Below are 12,426 nucleotides of genomic sequence, written 5' to 3'. Positions count from 1 at the left end.
CCAGCATGCCTCTGAACGTTAAGGGAACGTTTGGGGGGGGGAACGTTCGTGTGGAAACGTTGGGGGAACGTTCGTGAAGGAACGTTGAGGGAACGTTCGTGGGGGAACGTTGGGGGAACGTTCGTGGGGAAACGTTGGGGGAACGTTCGTGAAGGAACATTGGGGGAACGTTCGTGAGGAAACGTTGGGGGAACTTTCGTGAAGGAACGTTGAGGGAACGTTCGTGAAGGAACGTTGAGGGAACGTTCGTGGGGGAACGTTGGGGGAACGTTTGTGGGGAAACGTTGGGGGAACGTTCGTGTGGAAACGTTGGGGGAACGTTCGTGGGGGAACGTTGAGGGAACGTTCGTGAAGGAACGTTGAGGGAACGTTCGTGAAGGAACGTTGGGGAAACGTTCGTGAAGGAACGTTGAGGGAACGTTCGTGTGGAAATGTTGGGGGAAAGTTCGTGGGGGAACGTTGGGGGAACGTTCGTGAAGGAGCGTTGAGGGAACGTTAGGGGAACGTTGGTGGGGGAACGTTCGTGAAGGAACGTTGAGGGAACGTTCGTGGGGGAACGTAGGGGGAACGTTCGTGAAGGAACGTTGAGGGAACGTTCGTGGGGGAACGTTGGGGGAACGTTCGTGGGGGAACGTTGGGGGAACGTTCGTGGGGGAACGTTCGTGAAGGAACGTTGAGGGAATGTTCGTGAAGGAACGTTGGGGGAATGTTCGTGAAGGAACGTTGGGGGAACGTTCGTGAAGGAACGTTGGGGGAACGTTCGTGGGGGAACGTTGGGGGAACGTTCGTGAAGGAACGTTGGGGGAACGTTCGTGAAGGAACGTTGAGGGAACGTTCGTGAAGGAACGTTGAGGGAACGTTCGTGGGGGAACGTTGGGGGAATGTTCGGGGGGAACGTTGAGGGAACGTGAGGGGGAAACGTTGAAGGAACGTGAGGGGGGAACGTGAGGGGGGAACGTTTGGGTAGATTGTTGGGAATGGTTGGGTGAATTGTTGAGGTAATGGTTGGGTTTTCAACAATTCACCCAACCATTCCCTTAACAATCCACCCAAATGTTCCCTCAACAATTCACCCAAACGTTCCCAACAATCTAGCCAAAAACGTTTACATTACACGACAGGAGATACCTTACCGGCTGGTAACTAAAGAATGTACAAAAAATTATTTCCAGTGTTTTCACTGACCAACTAAATTATATTTTGTGTCTGAAACACACTCAAACGTAAAGACATAGGAATGTTTACCACTGCGCTGAATCACATTTCCTATAACTTACACTTTTTAATCATCTGGGAACTGAGGACACTAAATGCTCAACAGTCTGTGGTCTCTGTTGTCTAATTCTGCTCTACATTCATACATGGTCAATAAAAGACAGATGTGGACTGCAGGCATGCCAGTCAAGCACACGGACTCACATGGAAATGCCTGGCATTGTCTTGCTGTAATGACATTGCCACACAAGACAGCATGTGTGCCTCTAAAATGAATTTCAGGTTGCACTTCTTTATTCAGGGAACTGTGGCTATATTTATCAAAATATCATGACTGTTGTAAAATGAATATGCCATCTGAGGACTCAAAGGTCACACCCATTCCAACGGTGGTTTCCAGTCTTGCCCTACATGTATTTCTCCAGACTGGCTGAATCTTTTTAGAATATTAGGTTTGGTAGATGGTGAAAGACATGCACTGAGAAATTCTCTCAAAAAGTCTGGCACTCAATGGTACGCCACAAACCATCTTTGATCGGAAAGACTGATCCATTGGTGGATTGCCTCATCCTGACTTTGTGTTGTTTATATTGACAAAATACAACCAAGCTAGCCATTACTTTGTACTTGTCTGTCAAATAAAGATTCAAGAGGTTCAAATAAATGTCCTAGCCTTTTCTCTAAATGGGGGGTTTATATGTTTGGGGGTTTATTATTTTGCCTAATTCTTTAACCTTTTTATATAATTTTGTAATGAAATGTATATTTTCTACACTGATTAAACTGCTTTATATGATTTTGAAAAAAGTTATATTGGTTTCACAACACTGTCAAACAGTAATTTCAAACATTTTAAAATAGATACTAATGCATAATAACAATGTAAATGTTTTGGAACCATAAAGGTCAGTTTAATGCATTACCCTCTCTTATTTACTCTTAACAGCTGATCAAATACAAAAACGTACTGTATGTGGTTCTTAGTTTCCCTGCATGAAATTTACTGAGGTCAGAATGTATAAAACAAATGTTTTGAATAATTAAAAAAACCCCGCTATTTATGTTTTAAAGATTTAGAATGAAACTAACATCAAAGTATTTCTTAGGAACTTTATATGACAGGGTGGCACAATGTCACAGCGTTTACATTTATGGCATGTGGCAGACGACTTTATCCAAAGCGACTTACAACTGTTATTAATTTCAGTGCAAGCAATTAAAAGTTATAATAAAATAAATAAAATAAAATATAATATAAAGTTTGTCTAAGTCTGTAAGTCTAAAAGCTAAGGGCCTGGCTCAGGGGCCCAGCAGTGGTAACCTGCTGGTGGTGGGGCTTGAACCATTAACACTAATCTGGTACCTTTACCCATCAGCTACCCCAGTCCTGTCAGCAGGTAGTTTATTAAATGACATTGCAAAATAATTACATGTGGTGTTTGTTACAAATATTATCGCACACTATGACTGTCCCATATAATTCTGGCTTTTAAAATCTGGGACAGCCTAAAATGCAACAAGCTGCATATTAAACAGTATGTAGAAGGAATAACACTTAATTCTATTAAAGATGAAGTAAGTGCTAGTCAGTGTGTGACGAAAACAGTCACAGTGATGTGTAGGCCGGTTAACCGGCTTTATTGGGTCTCTTACATAAAAGAAAACAGAAACCATCATTTATCATATTTTGGGCGACAAGACCGTCTAGTTTTAATACAATTAGAAGTCAATAAGAGAACTGAAAAATGTACAAATGTACAGTATAGCAGCGGTAACGTATACTAACTTCACCTAGTTAGATAACGCTTTAACATGGGGAAAGTTCCCAACCGCACACTAGCGTACTAAACAGTATGCCAAAATAACAACTTCACTATTAGTGATGTACATACTATTTAGTACGCTAGTATGCGGTTTGAGACGAAGCCAAACGCTCCGCCTCCTTAAAATCAATAGCAACACCATGCTGAACAAGAAACTCTCATATAACCACCAGAACCTGCATATCTCACCCAAAATCTATATTCAAATCATATGTATGAGGTAAATTCATCTTACTCACCTAAACAACAGAGCAACATCACACTCAGGCTAACGCTGTTAGCTAGCTAGACGATTGGTGTGGCTGTGACATAAACAGTCTCTGACCTACTTTTCGTCTTTTCGACGAGCCACTAACCTACATTTTTTTCAACCAATCAAATCGTCCTAACCGTCCGTGCCGACTTATTGACCAATCATAACGAAGCCCTTGGGCCGCGGGGGTATAGTTGACGCTTTGATCAGCCAATCAGAACGCGCTCTGATCTTCACAGTTCACAGACATGACTGGTAATTTTATCATTAATGTAGTGCGTATGTAATTACAGGTTGAGTCACTGTAGCTTAAATGAACCTTTTAGATTAATTATTACTTATTTTCCTTATCCTGTATCTAAAATATACAGAAATAAACTGTGCTTACATAATATAGGCAGTGACGTAGAATATAAAAGTAATCAGGCTTAAAAACTACATCAGATACACAGAAAAGATCTAAGCAGCATGTTAGTAAAGCAAGAGACGATTTTAAATGCACTTGGCTAAAATCTGAAATGCTTCTGGAACTGTACTAGATAGATGGACCACAGTTTCTACAAAAGATCATTGTAAAAGATCAGATGATTTTATGTAGTTTAAAGCATGTGTGGTGCACATGTCTGGGGAAGGTTTCTTGAATTTCCACCTGTGGATTATACATTAATTTGTTCTCACAGGGATGTTTAAGGTGCTGCTGCTGTTTCCATTAAAATGTTTAATCATTTTGTCCCTGAGATCTTTTGAAAGCTCGTTCAACCTCACCAGGATTGATACCTGTTCCATGAAATTGTCCTAATTGATAGCAACATCTTTCATAATAACAGGTGAAATTTGCACGAAAACATTTTTAGATAGATAGCACTAGTATCCTGAACATTATTTTTTTATGCATTTATTCCTTCCAATCTAGTCGTATTCAATTACCCAATTACATTTCGCTTTCTCTATTGCTGCTGACCTCCACTCCTGGCAGATTCATATGCCTGCATGTTCTCCAATTCTTCAGAAATAATCACACAGACTTGCTCTCTAAAAAAAATCTAGTATAAATCAAGTATTAGACAGTAATGCAGAAAATAAAAACAAATTGAATATATTGTTATAATGTTCATTATATTATATATTTTAATTATGTAAAATCATTTTTATTTAAATAAAAAAAAGTTACAGACCCATAGCAAACACCTACAAACATCTTTATGTATGGTAGCCAGTTCATTTCTGTTAAATTCCAACACAGGCACAACGTTTTCTGCTTATTTAGGTACTAAAAAAATCACCGGAACCAAACCTTATTTGATGTGGAAAAGTATAATAAATACTGCTTTGTCTTTGTAAAAGGAGCATTAATCAAGCCATGTAAACAGTTATTTTGGAATAAAACTTGCTTCCTTTCACTCTGACAATGTTACTCTGAGGATTTTTCTTGCAGAACAATGATCAGTGGCAGCCAGGTCAATCAAGGTGTGGATGAAGGACCACCAGATTAAGACCCTGTCATGGTCAGCCTATCTCCATTTACATTTACATTTTCAGCATTTTCTCCAGAGCGACTTACAGAAGTGGACCTGAACCCTGTTAAAAACCTCTGGAATGTGATCAAGGTGAAGATAGATGGATGAAGGAGTGACAAGTCATCCAACAGAAATGTGAAAGACTGGTGGAGAGCATGACAAGTACATGAACAATGTGAAAATCTGGGTTATTCCATCAAACGTTGATTTCGAAACTCTTCCTAAGTTAAATGATTGGTATTGCGATCTTTAAAAAACGTCTATGATTTTTTTTTCTTTGCATTATTCGAGGTTTGAAGCACTACATCTTTTTTTTATCAGTTTTTTTTATTTATATTTGTCATGACAATTGTAATATGCCAGTTATTTTATATATGATTTGGGAGAAATGTTATAGAATAAAACAACAAATGTTTATTGTACTCAAACACACACCTATAAACAGTAAAATAAAATAAAAAAAAGATAATTTTACAGTGCTCTGTGCATTTCTCCAGAGCTGTATAAACGTTTACATAAGGTGTTTTGGGGTGGCTCGGTGGGTAGCACTGTCGCCTCACAGCAAGAAGGTCCTGGGTTCAATCCCCAGGTGGGGTGGTCCGGGTCCTTTCTGTGCGGAGTTTGCATGTTCTCCCCGTGTCTGTGTGGGTTTCCTCTGGGAGCTCCGGTTTCCTCCCACAGTCCAAAGACGTCCAAGTGAGGTGAATTGGAGATACTGAATGGTCCATGACTGTGTTTAACATTAAACTTGAACTGATAACACTTGTGTAACCAATAATTATTTGTCCGGTCAGTAATGTAACCATAAATAAAGAAATACCATAAGGTGTTTTATGCCATGACGTCATGTATTGACCATCGTCATCTTTCTGCGCCGCCTGTCAGCTGACCTGCCTGTAAAGATGCTAGCGGTTTTCTTACAAACCTTGCCACTTTACTATCGCATTAATGTAAATATTGTTTCCTATTCAAAATAAGTGTGTTTAGAAATAATAATTACATGCAGTGACGTGAACGAAATAAATAATGTCACAGCTAATGTGACTAAAATACTTCAACCAACTAAGCTAACCAGCTAAGTAAAACTAGCTATCAGGCTAACAGAGCTAGCGCAGAGATTTAGTTTCAGATGCGCTGTGTTTACAGTCCGGTTCAGTACAGCTGTTCTGATTAGAAACATCACACAACAGCTGCACGGTAAGTCTTTTAGTCATTATTTCTACTGCAATGTCAACATTTGACATTAAACTGCTAGCTTTATGAGGTGTTTAATGACACACAATGCACTGGAGCTGGACAAAATAACAGAAACCCATAATTCATTTTAAATATATTTTTGTAAAAGCACTGAATGATTTGGTTTAGGGAGTTTAAGATGAAACACTTGTTCTCTAAGGAATGAGAAAAGTTGGGGTTTCAGATATTCTAATCAAGGATTACATTTACATTTTCAACATTTAGCAGTAGGGCTGGGCGGTATGACAAAAAATGTGTATCACGGTATTTTGTAGGATTCTGACGGTTTCACGGTATAGCACGGTATGGTTTGGTATGGTTTTTTCATGACTGGGATTTTACTGTCATAAGTACATATAATGTTCAAAGTTTTAATTTCACCATGTATATAATAAAGGTTATGAGGTCCTTGCATATGTGGATTGTTACTGCGTTCGTAATTTCGTTGTGTACAACAGCCGTGGCTCGACAAACCGTATATAGTGTTTTAGTCTGTTCTAAACTGCCGACACGGCTCATTTCTTTGGCAGGTTCTTCAGGTGCATATTTGGTCTCCCTCTCTTCATCCTCCATCTGTTTTTTTTTCTTCATCACCATATTTAGGAAACCTCCCTCATCTGTTAACACTGTCATGCTAACTCTACCTGGCTAACTCGTGAGCTGTATCAAATCTGCACAGCGCTCCATAACGCTTTTAGCGGCGAACAATGTTATATGATTAGCTGCCTTCTGAAGCTTACAGCTGTTGTATTAACTGTGCTACGGTATGGCAGTATTTGAAAAATCCATACATAATATAGGGAATTAAAGACGATATACCGAATGTACCTTCATACCGCCCAGCACTATTTAGCAGACGCTTTTCTCCGAAGTGACTTACGGTACTTTGGCAGTATATTGTCAAAGCAATTGAGGGTTAAGGGCCTTGCTCAGGGGTCCAACAGTGACAGCCTGACAGTGGTGGGTCTTGAACCAGCGACTTTTTGATTACTAGTCCAGTACTTGACTTAATAATGTTTAAGTCATAAAGGCATCCTAATTTATCCAGGTAAACACAAAACACTTTTGTATAATATCAGTAGTATTAATAGGGCTTATAATTCTGGAATATGGGATCGTTATCAGGTTAAGGCCCATGTTTGTGTTTTTCAGATGCTGTTTAGTCATGTGGTACATTCTCTTAAATTCAGTTGCTTTAACAATTTGGTTCCATTATGTTTTTTCAGTTATTTTTACTTTAGTTGTTATAGTAATAACAATTCATTATTGACCAGTGCACCTTGACCTTTTACGTGCATGGTCAACACTAATGTATTGTCATATTGACTCCTTAGTGCAAAGAAGTATTAACACAGAATTAGACTGTACTGAACAGAGGATGGGTGCTGAACAGAGTGGAGATGCTGAGCACAAGCATTCAGATTACAGTTCTTCAGGTATGTTCAGTTGTTTGTCTTAGAAATTACTAAACTCAGTTGATTACTGATGATTGTGTACTGCATTAATGTTTATATCTAAACTACACCCTCAGTGATGCATTTTTGTAGTTTTTGGATGCACCCTTCACCTGGGCACTTTCACACCTCAAGACCAAAATTATTTCTTTTTTTTCATGGTACATTTTGGTTCTAGGGGCTCAGCTGGCACAGCAGTTTATTACACTAACCCACCACCACTGGGATCCGGGTTAGAATCACAACAGGTGCTATGAGATTAGCTATATCTGGGGGTTGAGTGGCCAAAGCCCTGCAGTGGGTTGGCACCCTGTCCAGGGTTCTCTTGCCATGCGCCAAGTGTTTCCTAGTGGAACCTGATTGCGACCCTGACCAGGATAAAGAGGTTGATGAAATGAAAGCGACTTACAGTTATCATTGAATACAATTTAAGCCTTTGATGCACAACCTGGGTCAAAAGTGACCCAACTGAGTTTTTATTTTCTATATCTTTGCAATAAATTAATTGCGTCATTCAAGCTTCCATGAATTCCTCAATTAACTTGTTTTTGATCATCACAAATCCTTATTTCAGTTTTATATTTTTTACTTTTTTAATAAAAATCATTTTTGTATCACTACCCTTCTAATGCACAACATGGGTCAAAAATGACCCTTATGTATTTCCTATGGAATTTGACAGGAACTACTGACATTTGTAAGTGTTTGTAGTCAAAAACATATTTTTTGAAAGACAACCAAAGATTAGGCTCTTGAATCTTGAATATGTCCAATACTATTTGCTTGCTAGCTGTTTACATATTCTAGTATAGATAGCTTTTATTAGCTAAGACAGCAAATACATGAATAACTGACAAATGTGGATATGAAAATATTGTTGAATGGATGAATATGGGTCATTTTTGACCCATGTTGTGCATTAGAAGGGTTTTGCTTAGCTTGTGCATCAAAGGGTTAAGCAATTGAGGGTTAAGAGCCTTGCTCAGGGGCCCAGCAGAGGCAACCTGGTGATGGTGGGATTGAACCAGCAACCTTTTAATTAATAGTCAAGTACCTTAATTACTGAGCTACTGCTGCCCTATCCTCCTAACAACCTCTTAACACAGGCAGTCTGTGACAATTCATTTTAGTCTGAACTCGAGAGTGATTGCTGCTTTCTTACCAGCCTAAATAAATAGCAAAGAAGCAAAGGGAAAAAAAACACATCTGTGTTCCATCCAAGTGGACCAAATCATGCAGGACCAAATTGTGTCTGAGGGTACTTTAATGTGTAAAGTATCTGTGGAAATAAACGTGATGAGTACCTTGTTTCTAACAGTGCTCTATGTTATTGTTTTTCTTTTCAGACCTAACATTGTTAAATATCTAGTTTCAGCACCTCATGAATTTGGCTTTTAACTTATTTACCTGCTCTTTCCTGAAAGACAGACTGATGTTTCTCCACAAGCAGAGGCATTAGCTTGTGTACTTCACATTACTGACACTTTGTGTTCTTGTTTTCGTCAGTTGTGCCCTCACCTGCAAAGCAAAGAGCAAAAATGGATGACATCGTGGTAGTGGCTCAAGGTACTCAATCATTACGTAACATCCATAATGATCCTGATGTCATCAAACTTCAGGAAATCCCCACTTTTCAGCCACTTTTAAAGGGTAAGAGCATGTAGTATACACTGCAGCACAAATTCATACTCCATACTAAAGCTGGAACAGAAGTGTGCTCACAGCAGTGGGATTTTACCAGGTGTCCTGAGTGGACAGGTGTCTCCCAGTACCGTGTCTCTGGAAAAGCTAGACCACGTGCAGGTGATGCAGCTGTGTGTGCGCTACCAGGATCATCTGCACCAGTGTGCCGAGGCTGTGGCCTTCGACCAGAACGCTCTCGTCAAAAGGATTAAAGAGGTACTTTAGGCTATGCAAAACAAATAGATTTAAGCAATTAAATGTCATGCTTATCTGTATAATCTATGTCTTTATTGGTCAGGGTTGCGGTGGGTCCAGTTTCCCTGGAATCACTTGGTGCAATGCAGTAACAAACCCTGGGACAGGGCACCAATCCTTGGCCTTGGCTATCCCTGCCCCCCCTCAGGCATAGTAATTCATGTCTGTATGTAGATGCCCGACCAGCCAAAATCACACTGGGTATTCGAGTAATTTACCCCTGCATCACACAAGCACTTTTATATAAATATTATAGAAATGATATGAATATAATTTAAGTATTATGTTTAGTCCATATAAGTACATATTGGGATGCTTAGGTGGGGCAGCGATCTATTACACTAGCCCACTACCGCTGAGATCTGGGTTTGTATCTGAGCAGGTGCTACTGGCTGCCCATGCGCCTAAACAGACATAATGTCTTTGGGGTTGAGGGGGCTAGATGGATTGGCACTCTGTTTACCAGATAACCAGACCCACCACTACCCTGACCACAATCAAGCAGTGTAGGCTAATATTAGTGTCCTGGACAGTCACAATGCATCATTCAGTTTTCCTTGTGTCATTTAACATTTATAAGCTGTATGAGCACCCACTGTTGTCCTGCTGGTCTGTTGAAAAATGCATCAACTCAGAATGCCAGGTCATATCTGTGGTGTTCGTAGATGGACCTGTCAGTGGAAGCGCTCTTCAGCATCATGCAGGAGAGACAGAAGCGCTATGCCAAATACGCTGAGCAGATTCAAAAGGTGAACGAGATGTCCATGATCCTGCGACGGATCCAGATGGGCATCGACCAGACTGTGCCTCTGATGGAGCGCCTCAACAACCTGCTGCCCGAGAGTGAACGTCTGGAGCCCTTCAGCATGAAGCCTGAAGCAGAACTCAAGTAGACCTGCACAGGGAGTGATAAGAGTACATTGTATTAAGCTGAGACTGAGTTTACTGTGTTTACTGTTTACTGTGGATGTGCAGTAAGGGAAACATGGATGGTCTTTGTGTCTGGACCAGATATTGTTATACTGTTAAGGTCAAAAGGTGCACCTGATACATGTTGAAAAATACTTGAGAGACTTGAACTGTGGGTGGCCCTTACCCAGGTGTAACTGTAAATAATAAATGTTTGCCTCTAATGTCATGTGGCAATGATTTGCACTTAAATACATGCTTTTTTTACGCATTTTCTCCCTTTTTGTCCTGATTTGTAGCATGTCCAGTTTTTACCCAATTGCGTTATGCTCTCTATTGGTGCTGACCCCCGCTCCTGATTGAGGAGAGCAAACTGACACACGTCCCCTCCGATACGTGAGCAGTAGCCGACTGCATTTTTTCCCCTGCACCAGCCGAGTTCATATGCGAATCAGCCCTGTGCATGGAGAGCCACGCCCCGATCAACGTTATTTCTCGATTAACCAGCCTGCAGAGGTCATAATTGTATCAGTTATGAGGTCCCCATCCGGCTCCCTAATCCTGTATGAACACCAGCCAAACGTTGTTCATATAGCCGCCCAGCCCAGCCGGATGGCAGACCTGAGATTCGATACGATGTATTTGAAATCCCAGCTCTGGTGTGCTAGCTTGTTCTACCACTGCGCCACCTGTGTGGCAACTGCTTTTGATTTTCTGAAAAACATAATTCTGCTACGGAGTTAGTTAATATTTAAGAAAAATGTGTAAAGCTTAATAAAAACAACAACAACAAAGGTACATACTGCTTAGGGCTTGACATGATTTTTTTCTACCACTACAACTAATATATAATTTTATTTTTTTAATTATTTTAACTGGTCACAGATTTAGCGGTCACTTCACAGGATCATTCTGGTCTTCACACTTGTTTTGCAAAGTTTTATGCCAGATGTCCTTCCTGGTGCAACCCTGCTGAGAGTACACTGAGAATACACTGACAAGTGCACCCGCCCATAAATAGCAAATTGAGTCTGTGTTGACACCCAACTGACTGATAGCACCTTAGACGTTCAAACCCCATATTATACAGCTGCACAACAAAGCGCCCAACACTAATACTAAATGCATAAGCAGTACAAACATGCAGTTTGTTATTATTATTACTGTTGTTATCATACATTGTTTTAACAGTATAATTGGTCCACAGTTTATTATACACACTTTAAAGTAGTTACTCGGATTATTATTTTAGTGTTTTACATCTTATATATTTATATCTTAGAATCTCAGAGTTTTCCAGTAGGTCAACAGTGGCCATACAGCCTCTGTTGGGCCCTAGAGCAAGGCCCTTAACTCTCTTGGCTATTGTGTTCACCCATGACATCAGCTATTAAGTACAGCTGTACAGAGTAAATGAACCTGCATCAAATTATCAAATGTTTGCTTCTGTTCTCTGTCTGATTCTTCAGCTCTGTAAACTACATGACAGGGTGAGAGATTTCCTTTTATTGCTTTGTGATGATCGGTAATCAGTGATTTGTCTGTCTGATTTCAGCCAATGCACTTAATAAAGGTCCAAGGGCCCTTACATATCAATATATCGGTTGGGTAAAAAGTGTATAGCCTGTTATTTAACAAATTTTTAAATCACAGAATTAAAAGGTCAATTTCAACTGTCTTCTTAAAACACCCCAAAAAGATGTTACAATATTTATTGTTATTAATTTAATAATAAAAAATATAGAAAAATATTATGTTTAAAACAGTTATCTGCTTCTGTAGAAAAAGTAACTGAGCGATTTCCTGCATGGATTATTCTCATGTGACTCTGGACCCACCACAGCTTCAGATTCAGATAAAGCAGTTTCAGGTGTGTTGTCAGATTAGTTGGGGAGCATCAGTGGTGCACAGCAGTTATAAGGCCTTTTTTGGGAAGTGTTCAGATCCAGAATAAATGGGCCTTTTAAGGACATTAATTGTCTTTATTTTAAAGTGCCTTAGTGTCAGCACCAACATATTTACAACGTTCTGTAAATACTGTATGTTGTGGTGTGATTTTGGGTTAGGGAGGTGGGTGGAGG

At 39.9% G+C, this 12,426-nt stretch overlaps 2 protein-coding genes across 3 annotated transcripts in view; one reads left to right on the top strand and one right to left on the bottom strand.

The window, feature by feature from the left end:
* Positions 1 to 3,369, bottom strand: part of bmal1a (basic helix-loop-helix ARNT like 1a) — a 28,584-nt gene extending 25,215 nt beyond the window's left edge. For both annotated transcript variants that reach the window (XM_063000089.1, XM_063000090.1), the window contains exon 1: positions 3,278 to 3,369. The gene's annotated coding sequence lies outside the window, so the exon portion shown is untranslated. The remainder of the gene's footprint in view (positions 1 to 3,277) is intronic.
* Positions 3,370 to 5,717: 2,348 nt separating this feature from the next.
* Positions 5,718 to 12,096, top strand: borcs5 (BLOC-1 related complex subunit 5). Its single transcript, XM_063000088.1, has 5 exons — positions 5,718 to 6,005; positions 7,379 to 7,480; positions 9,005 to 9,148; positions 9,240 to 9,397; positions 10,102 to 12,096. Exons 2-5 carry the CDS (start codon positions 7,423 to 7,425, stop codon positions 10,327 to 10,329), a joined length of 588 nt encoding a protein of 195 aa, XP_062856158.1. The 5' UTR covers positions 5,718 to 6,005; positions 7,379 to 7,422; the 3' UTR covers positions 10,330 to 12,096.
* Positions 12,097 to 12,426: the final 330 nt, after the last annotated feature.

This window comes from Trichomycterus rosablanca, chromosome 8 (genome assembly GCF_030014385.1).
Source record: "Trichomycterus rosablanca isolate fTriRos1 chromosome 8, fTriRos1.hap1, whole genome shotgun sequence".
Classification (NCBI taxonomy): Eukaryota; Metazoa; Chordata; class Actinopteri; order Siluriformes; family Trichomycteridae; genus Trichomycterus; species Trichomycterus rosablanca.
Note: the sequence above shows the minus strand (reverse complement) of the source record. Positions and strands in the feature narration are given on the sequence as shown.

Bases quoted from the DNA above. Each gene is read 5' to 3' on its own strand.
- borcs5 (XM_063000088.1), top strand. From the start codon at position 7,423: ATGGGTGCTGAACAGAGTGGAGATGCTGAGCACAAGCATTCAGATTAC. The intron at 7,481-9,004 runs GTATGTTCAGTT...TGTTTTCGTCAG, and splicing joins TTCAGATTACAGTTCTTCAG to TTGTGCCCTCACCTGCAAAG. The intron at 9,149-9,239 runs GTAAGAGCATGT...GGATTTTACCAG, and splicing joins TTTTCAGCCACTTTTAAAGG to GTGTCCTGAGTGGACAGGTG.